General features: G+C 35.6%; 3 protein-coding genes across 3 annotated transcripts; 1 reads left to right on the forward strand and 2 right to left on the reverse strand.

Moving 5' to 3' along the window:
- Positions 1–368: 368 nt before the first annotated feature.
- LOC126620752 (bet1-like SNARE 1-1) lies at positions 369–2,574 on the forward strand. The gene is made up of 6 exons (XM_050289028.1): positions 369–508; positions 627–689; positions 1,328–1,475; positions 1,961–2,017; positions 2,140–2,199; positions 2,342–2,574. The coding sequence occupies exons 2-6, from the start codon at positions 676–678 to the stop codon at positions 2,429–2,431; spliced, it is 369 nt and encodes a 122-aa protein (XP_050144985.1). The 5' UTR covers positions 369–508; positions 627–675; the 3' UTR covers positions 2,432–2,574.
- Positions 2,575–5,112: 2,538 nt separating this feature from the next.
- On the reverse strand, positions 5,113–6,324 carry LOC126624417 (transcriptional regulator SUPERMAN-like). Its single transcript, XM_050293479.1, has one exon. The coding sequence runs from the start codon at positions 6,132–6,134 to the stop codon at positions 5,523–5,525; it is 612 nt and encodes a 203-aa protein (XP_050149436.1). The 5' UTR covers positions 6,135–6,324; the 3' UTR covers positions 5,113–5,522.
- A 7,981-nt stretch (positions 6,325–14,305) lies between these two features.
- LOC126624067 (transcriptional regulator SUPERMAN-like) lies at positions 14,306–15,628 on the reverse strand. Its single transcript, XM_050293062.1, has 2 exons — positions 15,380–15,628; positions 14,306–15,216 (listed from the first exon to the last, which is right to left on the reverse strand). Exon 2 carries the CDS (start codon positions 15,169–15,171, stop codon positions 14,581–14,583), a length of 591 nt encoding a protein of 196 aa, XP_050149019.1. The 5' UTR covers positions 15,172–15,216; positions 15,380–15,628; the 3' UTR covers positions 14,306–14,580.
- Between the last annotated feature and the right edge of the window lie 853 nt (positions 15,629–16,481).

Consider the following 16,481-nt stretch of genomic DNA (forward strand, 5'->3'; position numbering starts at 1 on the left):
ACTCACATGAATGCGAGGTCAATACACACTTGTAACCGACCACATTGTGAACAGTAAAAAATCCTTTTATTGCTGGACAAGGACTGTCTACTCTCTAATTTTCCATATCCTCCTGTTTTGTGTGGTCACGGTTAAGTCACGTTAACATTTTATATTATTTTTTTATAAAGATAATAAAACAAAAATAAATAGTAATATAAAATATTAACGTAATTTAACCGTGACTATATAAACAAAAGAGCATGGAAGATCATGAAAAAAAGGGGCAGACAATCCTTGCCCTTTACTGCTAGTAGTAACAAGACCCAGCACAGTAAAAAACATTCCACTACTTATCCAATATTCTTACTCACAACCCAAATGGGACCCACAAAAGTAACGTTCCTTCCTTCCCCCGCTAGATCAGTTGTTACAGAATATAAATCCCAGCGACTCTACTTCTCCCCTCCATTTTTTTCCCTTCATTTCTTACTCCGCAGGGAAAAATCCTCCGCTTCCCTCCAAAACGGTACGTTTCGTTGCTCCCAATCTCAGATCTGAATCGCCCTTCTCCTCTGCTCGTATCATTTTTTAATTTGCGATTTCAATTTTTTTAGATTTTTGTAAAAATTTGAATTTGTTTGCAGTAAATCGAATTCAAAGATCAAATAAGCTTCGCCGGGATCGAATTCACCCATGAATGCTCGAAGGTTAGCTCGGTTCCGATTCCGATACGAATCCGATTCATTTGGTCTTTACAAGTTATAGTTTTTTGTTTTCTAGAACATTCTGAAGCAAATTTACCTGATTGTGTTACGTAAATAGTAAAATTGTACTTAGATCTGTGTATATAGTGTGGTTTTCGCTATGCGATTTTGATGCTTGGTGTGTGTACTGATTAGTAACTGAGTGATAAACGTTGAGAATTTCGTGAACTTGAAAACCCGTTTTGGAATTGGGTCTGTGATCATTTTTGGGTTAGTTTTCGGGTTCAATCAGTGTTTCTGTTGAGTTATGTTTAAGCTGTTTTGGACCGATTCGAGTACGAGTTGCTTTCGGTTGTACAAAGTAAAACGAGATTTATATTCGAGTAAGCTTTCATTCGGCATGGAGTTGCCTGTTTGGGATGTCTTAACAATAATTTGATGAGAAAAGGGTTTGATTGATTGGATACTGCAACCTCTTTTATTACTGGTGCTTGTTACCGAAGCTTTTGTTATTTTTTCACCCGAAAAAAGGATTCTGTTAAATTTTGTGAAGCTTTCCCATGTTACATTTGTAGGAAACATCTCTTGTGAATGTGGCATGTTTCGTTTACATTACAATGAACTTATCTATTTATGTTTAGGGACTTCCGTGGCAACAAAGTTGCTCTTTTTGATGGCATTGAGGAGGGCGGCATCAGGTCCTCAGCTTCCTACTCACATGAAATTGATGAACATGATAACGAAAGGGCAGTGGACGGATTGCAAGATAGAGTCAATTTGCTGAAGAGAGTAAGCTCTGCTCTCCTTACCCCTCATTCCCTTGTCTTTCAATGCCTGGAAACTTTGAAAGTTGTAATGCAAGTCTTACTGTTCCGGTTTGTTTACTACCTTTGAATACATGGTTTTTGAGTCATGATATTAATTAAGATTTTGTGTTGTTGTCTAGTCAGTGCATGATTTCTTCAAATTTTTTAATACCTTGAGGAGGAAGATTGTAGCATTTGTAGTATGATTATGTGTTAAAATCTTGCATAACGTCTTGATCCTTACCTTTTCTTTATTGGGAACAAATAAAGCAACTATGAAATCCTTCTATTAGGAATACGGGTTTGTATGATTCTTTGGCTTTTCTTTTTAACAAAGTTACTAAACATTTATAAGCTAGATTTGACAAAATATTATCTGAAGATTTATAGCAATTGATGTCAGTATTTTTATAGCTTCATAGGTTTTAATATATCCCCGCCAAATATTTATCCATTTCTCTCAAACAGTTGTCAGGTGATATACATGAGGAGGTGGAGACTCATAATCACATGTTAGACAGAATGGTATGTATGCTGCTGCTAGCCCGATTTTTATTATAGCGTTCTCTACCATAGAATTCAATTTACATTTGTTTTGGTCGGACAATGGTACAAGTTGTTTTAATAACGTGCATTGTCTAATTCAGGGAAATGATATGGATTCATCGAGGGGAGTGCTATCTGGTACAATGGACAAGTTTAAGATGGTACGTACACTTGATTTCTGTTGTTGTCCTCCTATCCAAATTTATCCTTTTCCTTCTGAGGTTATAGGGTTCTTTCCTTCATTCATCCGTCTCAGGGTCCCTTTCTGATTCCTGATGTCCTGACGGGTTTCGTTTTGTTCAGGTTTTTGAGACCAAGTCAAGCCAGAGAATGTTTACACTAGTTGCATCGTTTGTGGTCATTTTTCTAGTCATATACTATCTCACTAGATAATTAATCCATGATGGTTTTGGTACAGCCACTAGTTTTAAGCTGAATATGGGAGATGCTTTGCTTTTAGCTGTGATCCGATGTTTAAATTCTGCTTGTAAAGATATTCTCGTATGTTTGTATAAAGATTATCGATCTTCTAATTATGTTTAGCTGCAGAGCTAATTAAGTGCATAAATCTTTGTTCGGCGAGTCTGTTTCAATCAGTTGCTGTGTCCTTCAAGCTCCACCTAGGTTGTACAGTTGTACGGTCTTTGAGTCGAGTAATATTGCGACTAGTTTTTTCAAAGACAAGATTTGACAAGCTGTTGTCCTTTGTCAACTCGCAGAACAATAAGAGAACCACTAATGTTGACGACGGCGATCAGCCTCTTTCGATTTCATTTTCGCATCCTCTCATCAAACCTCTTTTAGTTGACTCTTTTTTCTTTATTTGACTTCCAAACGTCCTGAATATAAGAACAAAATGGGGGCTTAAAATCTTTAAAATCCTCTCATCGAATATTCAAAATGCAGTTGATTGACTTCCCTTAATTTGTTTGTACAATGACAGGTTTACATGCATGAACTCTCGGGAACATTAAAGTAATTTAGAACCTTAAAATGCAATTTACAAGTGTTCAATAGATATGGCGGAGCCAAAATCTTGCTTTACAAGAGGCCTTTCACAAATCTGAAACTTTTATTTTTAACACCTAAGATATTGTGTAGGTTGATTGTATTTTTATTTATTTATCTCATATTGCATCGATCATATAATCACTTAATCCGAATAATACTTAAGAGCAGAGCTTAAGAAAAGAGACAAACGATGGACTAGAAGTTCAAGCCAACATTCCTTAAGCTTAAAAGCAGTCAGTGATAAATCCTGACTATTAGATTCAGAAACTGTGCTCGAAAACTCCGACCTAAATTAATCTCCACCACCCAAAGGGGAACTTGAAGTAATTAACAAGTAGAAGAAGGTACATCATTATACGTAGAATAAGAGAATCTCACATCCAAGGACTCTAAGATTGCCACTAAACTTACCAAAAGTAAAAGGAGTTTATGCTATATCTTATACATAGAAAAGAAAATAAAAAATTGCAGGATAGGCCTAGGACTTCCCTAGTCCCGTAGTGGCTCCGCCATTGTTAATAAGAGTAGGGTTTGGTTGCTTTGTAGCCAAATCCGAATCACTATTACCGTAAATTTGTAAACAAATTCAAAATACGATTACCGTAAATCAAAGCAATTTAGAAAAACGCATTCTGAGAAGATATTCCCTGGGCTGCCGGCTGAACGGCCTTCTTTAGCACGACATGAGTTGATCTTGTGGTTGTGGACTTGTGGTTGAAGTAAGAGCTGGTCAAAGCCGCTCCATAGTCATCATTAAATCGTTCACTGCATTTAGTCCCATGGCGGCCATGGCCTGCATGCAGAAAATTCTTCAAATATTAGTTCTTTGGTCAAGTCAGGTGTGTGTGTGTGTGTATATACATATGTATGTATATATTAATACGTTTAGCCGATTATGTACGTATAATATTTTGTAATATAGTTTAATATATATTCAGCCTACATTTCCGTACGGTTTTTAATTTGAGTGTCCATTATATATCAAGGATATAATCAGAGTACTGCAGTCTGCAGATATATCACAAATTAATCATTACTGCAGTCTGCAGATATACATATACCCAAATGCAAGAAAATATTATTGCAACATTTACTTCTGCACCAAATTAATGTCTTAGCTAAGTTCGACTCTCATCTCTATGTACGTGTGGGCACTATCATTTGTATGAAATAAAGGATCTTTCATTCTTGGTTTTACGATTCCTTTCCAAGTGAGTAAATTAGTACTGCTGCTGATTGTTTTATCATGTAATGAAAAGTTAGAAACTGCATCGTTGTAGGTTAACCTTGAAAATGTTCCCAAAGCCCCACAAAATATGCCACTTGTTTTCCCAAATGATCAAAAAAGTGGAGATATATTACATACAATGTAAAAGAGTGCCAAGTTTATTAGAGGACTGTGACAGCTACAACTTAAGAGTGAAAATTAATTTGTTATTGTATAGGTATACAGAGTGACACTAAAATCGAGTTGAAAACCTTAGACAATTAATTATTCAGACTTTCGTATCACACTACAAGAAAATATATTTTTCCCCAAGAATTTTGAGGTATGAAACAAATTTCCTCGGCACATAGCTTATGTGTGCAACATAAAATTCATATATCAATTCATATACGATCGAAAATCCTAAGTCCAGATTCCAAATCTCTCTAATGTAACCAAAAAAAGAATATATAGTTTAATCTAAAATCTCAGAGCTCACCTGAAATGTGAATGGCAAGTTGGGGTTGAACAATCGAGGTACAATGACCAATGGTATGCGATGATTTAGATGTACACGGGACCATTTGGCACAGATCATAGGGCACAAGAAAAACTTGACATGTAGAGTACTTGAAAGTGAATCAAGCAAGCTTCCCCAATTAGTGTTAACTATTTCCTGTACTTATTCATTTTCTTGGAAAAAAAAAGAAGCAATTAAACATAACTGACATATAGGTTAATGAAGCAAGAATTCAAGCAAATTAATTATGTAATGCTGGATAATTAGAAATTTCAATCTTTTCATACAATATGATATAAGTACAGCAGTACAAATTTATAAGCAAAACTTGGGCTAGCTAGCTAGGTGAAAAATAAAAGGGGGGATAATTAAGAAACAGATACAATGGAAGGAAGAAGTAGACATATACATTATAAGAAAACTTCTCACAGAAACCTACCAAAAATTAGGGCTAGGTGTGTTTATGGATGAAGCAAAATACTTTCTTTACTATATCTGGGTATAATTGCTCCTTCTTCCTGCCTTTAAATCCTGCCGGGCATTGGAAAATTGCCAAGAAAATTTGGGATGTTGGGATATTCTAATAACTTCTCACCTTCTCCCCATGAAAAAAAAAAAAACAGAAAACATGGGAAAATGTACAGATAAATCTATAACTGTACTCACAACCAAAAAGTGTACAAATTAATTAATAAAAATGTATAATTTATAATCTCTCAAATGTTTGATAAAAATAACATATATACTTAGGGATCATGACCGAGTCGAAGCTCCAAATCCAATTCATCATCTGCTTCTTCACTGCCACCGTTAAACACTCTCTCCTTGTAATCATCTGATGGCCGGCCCATTCTCAAGCTCGAACTACTCCCTGATCTCCAATCCTGATGATCATCTCTTAGCAAATTCCGATGCCTCGGAAAATAATTTCTTGCACACAAGTCCTCATCACTAATATGATTTGCATGCGGGGGCCTTAACACCCCTGATGTATTAGGTGCAGGCACATATGTTCTATAGTTCATATGGTCATCTGGAGGAGCTATAAAATACTGTGGCGGGTAGCTTTGAATTGCATGGTATACCGCTGCCCTCGGATGACTCTGATCTTCTACCGCCTTGCTAGTCGACGAAGCCAAATTAGTAGGATCCGAACTAGGTCTAGTCTTGGCTCTCTCTCTCCGGTGAATATTCATGTGTCCTCCCAAGGCCTGTGCCGTTGTGAAACCTCTCTTGCAAAACACACACTCGTAAGACCGCCCTGTGCCCATGTCATCGTTCACATCCCGTCGGAGTTCAGCTTCTTCATCAGTACTAGAGGTCTTTGAATCTTGATGATCCGGATGGTTGGATTCCATGCTAAAAAACACCTTCAAGTTTTGGTTTTCTTGGATATATATGATGGTAATATGGATATCGGAAATTAGGGTTTGTAGTTATAGAGAGGAGGTGTTGGTGAAGGGGGCGAGAGGAAACAAGCACAAGGCATAGGTATTGTCATGAGAGGGTTGGGAACTTTGGACTGAAGGTGTTGTTGGGGAAAAATCTTAAAACTTTGCTCAGAGTACTTTCTGTTAAGCCGGCGGAAACTGTATTCTTCTTGTTTACTACTAATTGAACACGCGTTTTCTTAATTATTTAATATTTATTTCATTATTCTATTTGTCTTGAATTAGGGGGGGCTTGCTTTGTCATATCTCTATTGTAGGTGTGATTGTCACACAGTCATCACTTAATGTTTGCTTTTTTTACTTGAAAGAAATTATTGAATGCGCAGTTCTCATCAAGTGACTTACACTTGGTAACTCTGATAACATTTTGAAGTATCAAACCTAAAAAGTTATGTTGTTAAAAGGGAGAATTAAAAAGCACATAAGTATGTGTTATTTTTGTGTGTCGAAATGAAATTATTGTATAACTTTTAAGAAAATATAGGTAAAATCAATATAAAAAAAATTTAATGAAAAAAAATCAATATAATCTTTAGTAATAGTTGGAAATGACTCTTCTATCCTTAATGATTTGACAGAGACTTGAAAGTTGAAATCATAAACTGCATTGCGGTTTCTATTATTCAGTTACTTAGATTCAGACTATGTGTATAGTCAAATTAGTATTATATATTGGGTTTTAGTATGATGATTGTGGAATTGTAATATAAATAAATTGAGTGAAATTTGGTGTTCTAGTACATTAATCAAGATTTTGAATTTTAATACTTTTTATGCATTTAGGTTTCAGGAATTGGTAAATTTGGGATTAACAAAGTTAGTTAAGTTGTGGTTGATTACTTTTGAAATTTAGAATGTGAAATAAAGGTTGAGAGTTTTAGAATGATCAGTAATAAGGATCAAATGTGGTTTGAGTTTTTGGGCTTTTAAATGTTTTTTCTTTTGAGTTGTGGTGAAACCCTTGTGACTAGTGGTTGACATGTCACATGCAAGTTGAATAAGAAAATAATATAATGAAATAAGATTTGCCATACTTCTATAGACAAGGAAGGTGATAAATTAGTCATTACATGTATATTATTTAGGGTTTTTTAGATATTGGTCCGTGTAATTATTACGGGGTAACTCAGTGATTTGGCTCACATAACATGTCCTAAGTTTAATTATTTGGCATTGTTAAATCACATGATGGTGGTTTGATAAAGTTGAAATGTCCATGTGAGTTGCACCTGAATGGGTAAACTGTTGTGGCAAACTCACCAATTGGTCCCTTTTTTTACAAAAGAAACCTTTTTTTTTAACAAACGATATTATTTACACTAAGGGGGAGGAGTGAGTTTAGCCTCATAATGAACTAGCACAACTTATGCCACAATGCCCTAACTATGTTAAATCATTTTAATTATCCACCCAATTATGGCAACTAAATGCCCTATTATAACTCAACTATTCCCTCATGATTTTCTCGTTTTATTTATACTTGTCTAACTTCCATTTCCACTCAAAACCCCCAAAATATTAACTACCTACCAATATAAAACATTAAACTAATTTACACATTTGATAATAAAACATCAATTATTATGGTTTAATGACCTTTGGAGTTACAATATGGTACGTAGTAAAACTACATTTTCAAAATAGAAACAAACCCTTTTAGATTAATGCACCAGATGATTATATATACACATATAACTTAGAAACTTCTAGTTCAAAAGTAAAGCGTATATCAATACGTGGTTTAACCATTAGCGACCAATTAAGATGTAGTCAAGTTTGAATAATGCCACAAATTAAATGATGACATGCAGATACGAAAACAAATTAAAATAATAATTGAAAACAGTTGTTCATGCTGAACTGATCGACGTTACTCATCGCATTCGTGAGGAAAGCTGTAGGAAACTTCCTCCACATGATATATATAATAAGCAACGAACAGTGCATTTTTGGAGCTTACAGTTGTATAAGCATATACTGATTACACCATATAGTTGTGTAAATCAATTACAGAACATACATCAGTTTTGTGTCATCACAATCAACATCGTGCCCTAATTTCAGTAGCTCATGCTTCTGGTTTTAATTTGTATATTATTGTTCAAAGTGATAGGAAAAACTCTGAGCACGACTGGATTTAACAGGTATATGTTTCTATATACATGTTTCTTTCAGCGAATTGTTTCGCAACATAAAATGTTTATAATGTGAAATTGTTAATATTGGTTCGTTCATCATGACTCATGGTAATATCATACGTACGTGGTATGTTAAACATAACTCTCCATCGCGCCTATATATATAATATTGTATAATATCATGTGTATATAATATGTATAAGAATGCAGGCCAAAATATAATAATTTAGTGTAGCAGGTTACTGGCATTAGGTATATGTCGTCTGCAAATTAGCACAAGAGGTTTACATGAAAAATGACTGGACTACATTAACTCCACAAACTATTAGTTAATAATAAAACTAATCTTCGGCAATTATATATTTTTCTTGAAAGAAATGAAATTCATTCTATATGCGTGAATGAACATGTTGTGTGTAACATCCCACATCGTCTAGGGGAGTGGATCATTTAAGCCTTATATGTATATTCACATCTCCACCTAGCATGAGGCATTTTGGGAACTTACTGACTTCGGGTTACATTGGAATTCCGAAGTCAAGCGAGTTCGCACGAGAGCAATCCCAGGTTGGGTGACCCACTGGGAAGTTCTCGTGTGAGTTCCCAGAAACAAAACCGTGAGGGTGTGGCAGGGGCCCAAAGCGAATAATATCGTGCTATAGCAGAGTCGAGCCCGGGATGTGGTGGGGGCCCAGGCCAGGATGTGACAATTTGGTATTAGAGCCAACCCTGGTCGGATGTGTGCTGACGAGGAAGTCGGGTTCCTAAGGGGGGTGGATTGTAACATCCCACATCGCCCAGGGGAGTGAATCCTCTAAGCTTTATATGTATATTTTTATCTCTATTTAGCACGAGGTCTTTTGGGAACTCACTGGCTTCGGATTCTATCGGAACTTCGAAGTTAAGTGAGTTCGCGCGAGAGCAATCCCATGATGGGTGACCCACTGGGAAGTTCTCGTGTGAGTTCCCATAAACAAAATCGTGAGGGCGTGGTCAGGGCCCAAAGCGAACAATATCGTGCTACGGTGGAGTCGAGCCCGGAATGTGGTGGAGGCCCAGGGCGGGATGTGACATTGTGTCACTATATAATATACATGGACAAAAACATCTTAACATTCACTCCACACTTTTACTATATATGAATCCGTCATACAACTTCTACCTTGTTATCCTGCTATTGAATATGTACGAAAACAACCGAAGAACACACTATTTTTTATAGAATAGTGTTTGGCTGCTGAAAAAAAAAAAAGGAGTAGTAAATACTCCTGAAATAAACAAGTGTCCAATCACAAATGAATACGTATCTGAACAATTAAAGAATTGAAACTTGAACCAACATCACTCCAAATGACCCGAAAAAAATATCAACAACCCGCAAAAAAGTAATCTCTCATAGATCTGTCCTCCCCACACAACCACCCTTATCTGACTTCCTCACATCAAAGCTCTTCTTCGACCTCCCAACACATTCTGAAATCCGGATTGAGCCTTAGAGGTCGAGCCTTGGTTCTTGGCCTGGTCATTTGGAATAGTGGTGTTTTTTTCTCATAGTTTCTAATTTCAATTGTTTAGACTAGTTTCCATTTTTAATTGGATTTTCAGAAAAATTTGCTGCTTTCTTTTAGTAGCTAAGCATTATTCTTTTATATTTGATTAATTCAAATTAATCTCTGTATCATATCCTTTTCTGATGTGGGCGACAAAAAGGTGCATAGTTTAAAATAATGAGTGGACAAAACCTCAGTTCATGTTAATCTTTATCGTTGAATTTTGTCTCCAAGTAGAAGACGAAAGGTTTAAGAATTATTAAGAAGACGATTAAGACTAAGTCTGCAGGGAAATTTCTAAGAAGAAAAGATGGAATTACATGCATTCATGGACAAGCAAGAAGATGATCATGAACATGAACAACAACAACAACGTGAGTAATGCTGCAACAAACCTCAATTCCCAATCAAAATCATTTGCATCTTTTAATTTGAGTTTTAATGACCTTTCTGTTTGTTTGTTTGTTGTCTTTAATTTGTTAGCTAATAAAAAAACGGAATTTAATTGGTTCTTCCTCTATCCGACCAAATCAAACTCTAAATCTTCACAATACTCAATCTTTTTTCCTAAAGAAATTCATGAATTATTTTTTAAAACTTTTTTATAACAGTGTATCAATCACACTCTTTTTTCTGCTCTTAGGATTACTTTAAAATTGAACATAAAAATACAGAGCCATGAATATTTACAAAAAATTTAGAACCAAAGTTGGCAGACGGAACTGCCTGTCAACAATTGACCCACCGGCTTCCAGAACCATTGCATAATATTAACATATAAATAAAGTTTTTGGAATTTTATTGAGTTTCCTTGCTGAAGCCGGTGTTTAGACCGAAATTGATGGATCCTTTGTCGTTTGCAGTTTTGAAACATTAATCTCAAATAGTCAAGCTTTCAAATGGGAACATCTTTCAAAGTTCAAACTGAATAAAGAGAAGAGATGAAAGCTATTTTGAGGAAGAAAAGAGAAGAAAAAAAATGTTCCACAGTTAATAATTAATCTTAATTAAACATCAAGCAGTTGGTCTAGTAGAAAGCGAGCAAAAGTTTGGAGCCCTGAACCAAGTTCGAACTCCAACGGATACATTTTTTAGGGTCAACGAATATGCTTCACCATACCTGGAGACTAAAAGTATGTTATTGTCTCATGCATTACTGAGGTTGCATGAATAATGAGATTAGTCTATCACGAATATATGGTGGGATACCTCCTATATTCAAATAATAATAATAAAATAGAAGTTAACGTTAATTGTTTGTAATTAACTAATTCATTGTTTTGGTGTGGATATGAAATGGTGTATGCTAGATGGTCAAGAAATTTTGAAACATATGAATACAACACGAATAATTTAGTTTAACAAAATGTCAGATTAATTGCTTAGTGTGTCTAACACTCTAAGTAGTTTTAACTTATACAAGAAGAACTCAAAGAAAGATGATTAGAACTAAATAGATGGACACTCTAATTACTCTTGTTTTTCTCTTCTTCTTGTTCTTGTTCTTCTTCTTTTTTCCTTTGGCTGCAAAATCTATTAATTCCCTCCTGATTGTAGCATAGTACTGTGAAGTGTTTTAGGATTAGAATCAATAGATTTTTCAGTCTAATTGTATTTTTTTTTCTCCCAATATTAAAAGACATTTCGAATTTGAATCCCTTTTAGATAAAGGCAAAAAAAAAAAAAAAAAAAAAGGAGAGCACTTGATTAGCCTATAACAATCGTCCAAACAATAAAATGTTTGCTATTATTTAATATTAACCCAATGTGGTGTTTTGGGGAGAATTGGAGAAGGGAAAAAAAGAATCCAAAAGATTGAAATATTCCTCATTTTATGGCGAGTTTGTATGAGAATGTGAGGACAAAGTTCTATAGCCATGTGAGACCAAACCATGTAATAACTTATATTGAGTTGTGTTACTTCTCATATTATCAATTAGTTTTATGAAGGAACACCAATAGTTTTGGTATTAGAGCAGATTGACCCACGTGTGAAGCCCAACAGTCACACGTGATTCACGTCATCCAATTTGTGTTATCCATGTGTTAGGCTTGAAAATTCGCCACACATGAGGGGCATGTGAGAATGTGAGGACAAATTCCCATATCGGTGAGTGACCAAACCATACAAGGGCTTATAAGAAGTTGAACTACTCCTCATATTGCCAATTGATTCAATGGTGAAACCTTAATGTTCTTCAATTTGATTTGATTTCAATTTATTTCTCAGTTCGATCCCCCCCCCACCAAAAAGACATAACCAATCTAGCGTTCCTGGCACATTGAAAAATCTCTCGTCCTCAGCCTTGTTCTCATTTTCACTATATTAACCTATCTTAATTTTCTAGTATGCTATATACATCGAGTTCCTTTGTCAAAGATTCAATATTCAATATCTAACTATAAGAAATCTCCATATCTTTAATAAGACTAGTACAAAATACAATGAAAACATTTGATGAAAAGGATTTCGATTTTGTTTTTGGTAAAAAGAAAAAGAAGTAAGAAATATAACGAATAGAGGAAGGAGGTGCATGTACCATTTGTTTTTAGGTGGAAGAAAGAATTAAGAGGGTGGGGATGGTGACGTGCGCCGACTAGCCTATACTTTATCCCATGCCCTCATCTTTCACAAAAACAAGCACTTTGGCAGGTTCTGTCCTACTCACCCAGATGTCCATTTTTCTTGCCATTTTCTTCTCTAAATTAAACTTTAATCTTCTCACCTCATTTCAAACTTCAAACTCCATCCAACTCCCCCAATGACCACCCTAGCTTTTATTTACCAATCTCCTTTTCACAAATATCCCGTTAACTGTTCATCTTTCTTTCCTGAAACAATATCTATTAATTTATTAAATAAAAATCTTGAATGGTAGTAGTATAGTGGAGAGAGAGAGAGAGAGAGAGAGAGAGAGTGTGGTGTCATTTATCTAGTTTTGGGTTGCATTGGGCAAATTATGAGGTTCCAAATAAGGAAGGCCATCATGCAACTGCGAGACTGGGGATTTATGGGGAACATGCAAAACATCAGAAGTCGGGAAATGCAAATCTCTGGACCCTGGTGAGACAGATCTCCCGATTTCTCTGCAGCAGAGAGAGAGAGAGAGAGAGAGAGAGAGAGAGCAAAAACGCAAAATTAACCACCAATGTGTTGCATCGAGTTGGACATTCGACGAGGCAACACATACGTGACATGCAAAAATATTGATTATTTTGCATTCATAATTATGTCCTGCTCTAATTTGCATTAATTTGACATGCAATTGTGATATCTCTAATATTTGACGTACGTACGTAGGGGATCAAATCATGATGCAGATATTACATGTTAATGTTCCCTCCAGCTGCTGACAAGTCATGACAATATCCTGGCTATAAGCTATAGCCATAAATGTTGTTCTTTCTTCTCTCATATATTTTCATGAAAATATTTTGAATCCAATGGAGTGCACGTACAGCTCTGATTTAAGCAGGAGCAAGTTTTATTCCGGTTGTAAATTGTAATATATAGTACTACTCGTTTGTAAATCCAATTTTCCTTTTTGTAGACTACAGATTTGTTAAAGGTTAAAGCCAGGGAAAATAAAAATATTGGTGCTTAATTTTTGCTTCTTAAATTTGCGTAGCCTTAAAAAATCTTCTTTCCCTTCAAGTAAAATTAGAACTGCTATTCTGACTATCCTACTGTTTATAAACTAATATTCTTTTACTTATAGTTACGGTAATTACTCGCAACTACGTAGTGTAGTAAGTAATCAGATTTGAATCTTCTGCTTGGTTTAACTGTGCTAGGCTTTTTCTTTGACCGAATTAACTTAGCTAGTTAGCTAATTAAACTGCTCAACATTGGAATAATTGAATAATAAAGCAAAAGTACATACATGCAGATCTAATATTTTCAATATGTAAGTATTATTGATGAAGATTAACTATATATGTAGTTATATAACAATGTATACAAACAGTACTACATATATGCACTTAACATACATGATCAAATTTGTGCTCATTTGCACAAGAAAGGATAGAGCAACAAAGATCATATAACTAAGCTTGCAGGAACTATAACTTTTAAATTTAATTATGAAAAAAAGGCCCTCTTTCCATGCTATACAATTTTGCTTCCAGTTTTCCCATTTCCAAGAAAGTAAAGGAAGGAAAAAAAGAAAGAGAAAGAAGATGCAGGTTTGCATTTCCTAGAGAACAATCACAAGAGAGAATATCAACTATACAACCATCCCTTTTCTTTGAAACAATTAATGATATATCTCAAACAGTGTAGCAATCCAATGCCGTTTTATGAGACAGCTCAGCTCTATTTGCACGATCACCCACACAAGGACCAGCCAGTAACCCAACAATATACCACCACATGAAATATCAGAACAAGAAAAAGAAAAATGAAAATGTCAAGATTAATTAGACTAAAGACATTTTGCAGGACTGAATTTGCACAGAAATTAAGCACGCCATGAAGTAGATTAGTAGCTTAAGTACTTAAGAAATTAACTGAGAAATAAAGACAAAAAAAGCAGAAATAGAAGGTTGCACAGACATATATTTAATCATCGCAATAGATCTATTCTAAAAACTCCGCCTTCTCAAAGCATCTGATCTAATTTCATTGTAATTAGAGAAACCCCAAAAGTAAGAATATTGCACCTAAAGATGCCCAAGTCGAAGTTCCAGATCCACTTCCTCCTTGTGATCTTTGAGCAACCCTATGTCCAAATCCAAGTCCAACCCCAAGTCAACCCTAATTATATTATTCTCTTTCTCCAGATCAATCTTGTTGAAGTACTCATCATCTCTTTGTGCAAAACCCTTAAATGTGTGTCCAGCCTCATGCTCAACACCACCTCCCATGCCTTTCTTGGGAATCAGATCAGGAAAGTGATTTTCCGGCCAGTAGTCGTATCTCAGTTTCTTATTTTCATCCATAGATGAAGCTGATGAAGGTGCAGAGACCCGAGTCCTCAGAGAAGGAGAAAACAAGGAATGACATGATGAAAGAGATGAGGACGATGAAGTAGCAAAATAAGAGCTAGGGTTAGGGTTTTGAGGACACATTTCTGAAGAAAGGGTATGAGGAAGGAGTCTCAGCCTAGCTCTGTCTCTTCTATGGACATTCATATGACCCCCAAGAGCTTGAGCAGACCCGAACTCTCTCTTGCAAAAGCTACATGCGTAGTTTCTTGTAGCCCATGAAATATCACATAAATTTTCTCCTTCAAAGAAGTTGATACAATCCATTGATCTCGATCTCTTCAGTATCTTGCCACAAGTACTCAACTGATCCTTCAGTTCATCAAATGAAACATAAAAATAAAAAAATAAAAAAACAAATTTATAATCATGTTACAATGAGTAAAATGAAAACCCCATTTTCAATTTCACAGCTTGAGAGAGAGAGAGAGAGAGAGAGAGAGAGAGAGAGAGAGAGAGAGAGAGAGAGACTCACTGAGCAGTTGGATCAGAAAAGTAGTAGTTCGGATCGAGGAAAGCTAGCTGAGCTGAGACTGAAATAATGAAGACCCTATTTGATATGAAACTACTAAATAAAGGGCAAAATGCTGATACTATATCTGGATATTACTTAGCAACGGAAGTGTACAGACTTAAAAGACAGTGCTTTAACTTTTCGCCGATTCTAGGAGAGAGATGTCTAGCAAATGTGCCTTACTCTACAAATTTAATACATGATGCGAGGGTTTTGTGGTCAGTGGGAATAGGAGGAATATGGGAATATGTAAAAGCGTATGACGTTTAAAAGCACACTAAGTACTTGAAGGGTGTATAATTATTTGTACAGGACTTGCAGTATATAATAGCATATATAGCTTGATGAAGTCCCACCACAGGATTTTGCATTAATCCCAATAATTGTGGTTGTATTATATAAGAATCCCTTGAAGTTTGTATATTCTTAGAGATTGAATTTGACAAAAGTCCTGAGCTTGAAGATCTCTGGCTCTATTTATAGGCAGTTGAAGAAGTAACCTCGATCATATCGGATCGCTGACCTGAAGCAGGAGTAAATTAGTCATTTGACGCTGATAATGACTGCAATTTGTGGTTATTGGCCTTCTGTTGAGATTTACTGCGTATTGCACAATTGGCATGATGGCATCATCCTGTCTGGTGTCGCATTCTCGTCATTTAAGGAAGCGAGAGATTCCCGTGTCTGGTCGTCCATGTGGGATGTGGCAGATGCTCTTCAGGGTGGGTCGAGTCCGAGCCCTAGGACAACAATGGAGTAGTGAGAGGTAGTCGTCCGAGTCCTAGGGAGATATCCTAGATTGGGTTTTGAAGCTGGTGGGCTGATATTGCATGACCTTGAGTAAATAAAAATAAGGGTTTTTATCACAAATAGTCCTTGAAATTGAACCACCCCTTCAAGATGGTCATTGAAATTGAATGCAGTCCCTGAAAATGGGTGTCGCAATTCAATGTGGTCATTCTGTCACAATTTCATTGAAAATTCTATTACGTGCTGATGTGTCACATAAGTAGGTCTCACAAGTCTAATAATATATTAGCATATATATTAAAAGTATTTAAAT

The sequence above is a fragment of the Malus sylvestris genome, chromosome 5 (assembly GCF_916048215.2).
Source record: "Malus sylvestris chromosome 5, drMalSylv7.2, whole genome shotgun sequence".
Lineage (NCBI taxonomy): Eukaryota > Viridiplantae > Streptophyta > Magnoliopsida > Rosales > Rosaceae > Malus > Malus sylvestris.

Bases quoted from the DNA above. Each gene is read 5' to 3' on its own strand.
- LOC126624417 (XM_050293479.1), bottom strand. From the start codon at position 6,134: ATGGAATCCAACCATCCGGATCATCAAGATTCAAAGACCTCTAGTACT.
- LOC126624067 (XM_050293062.1), bottom strand. From the start codon at position 15,171: ATGGATTGTATCAACTTCTTTGAAGGAGAAAATTTATGTGATATTTCA.
- LOC126620752 (XM_050289028.1), top strand. The intron at 2,018-2,139 runs GTATGTATGCTG...TGTCTAATTCAG, and splicing joins ATCACATGTTAGACAGAATG to GGAAATGATATGGATTCATC. The intron at 2,200-2,341 runs GTACGTACACTT...CGTTTTGTTCAG, and splicing joins CAATGGACAAGTTTAAGATG to GTTTTTGAGACCAAGTCAAG.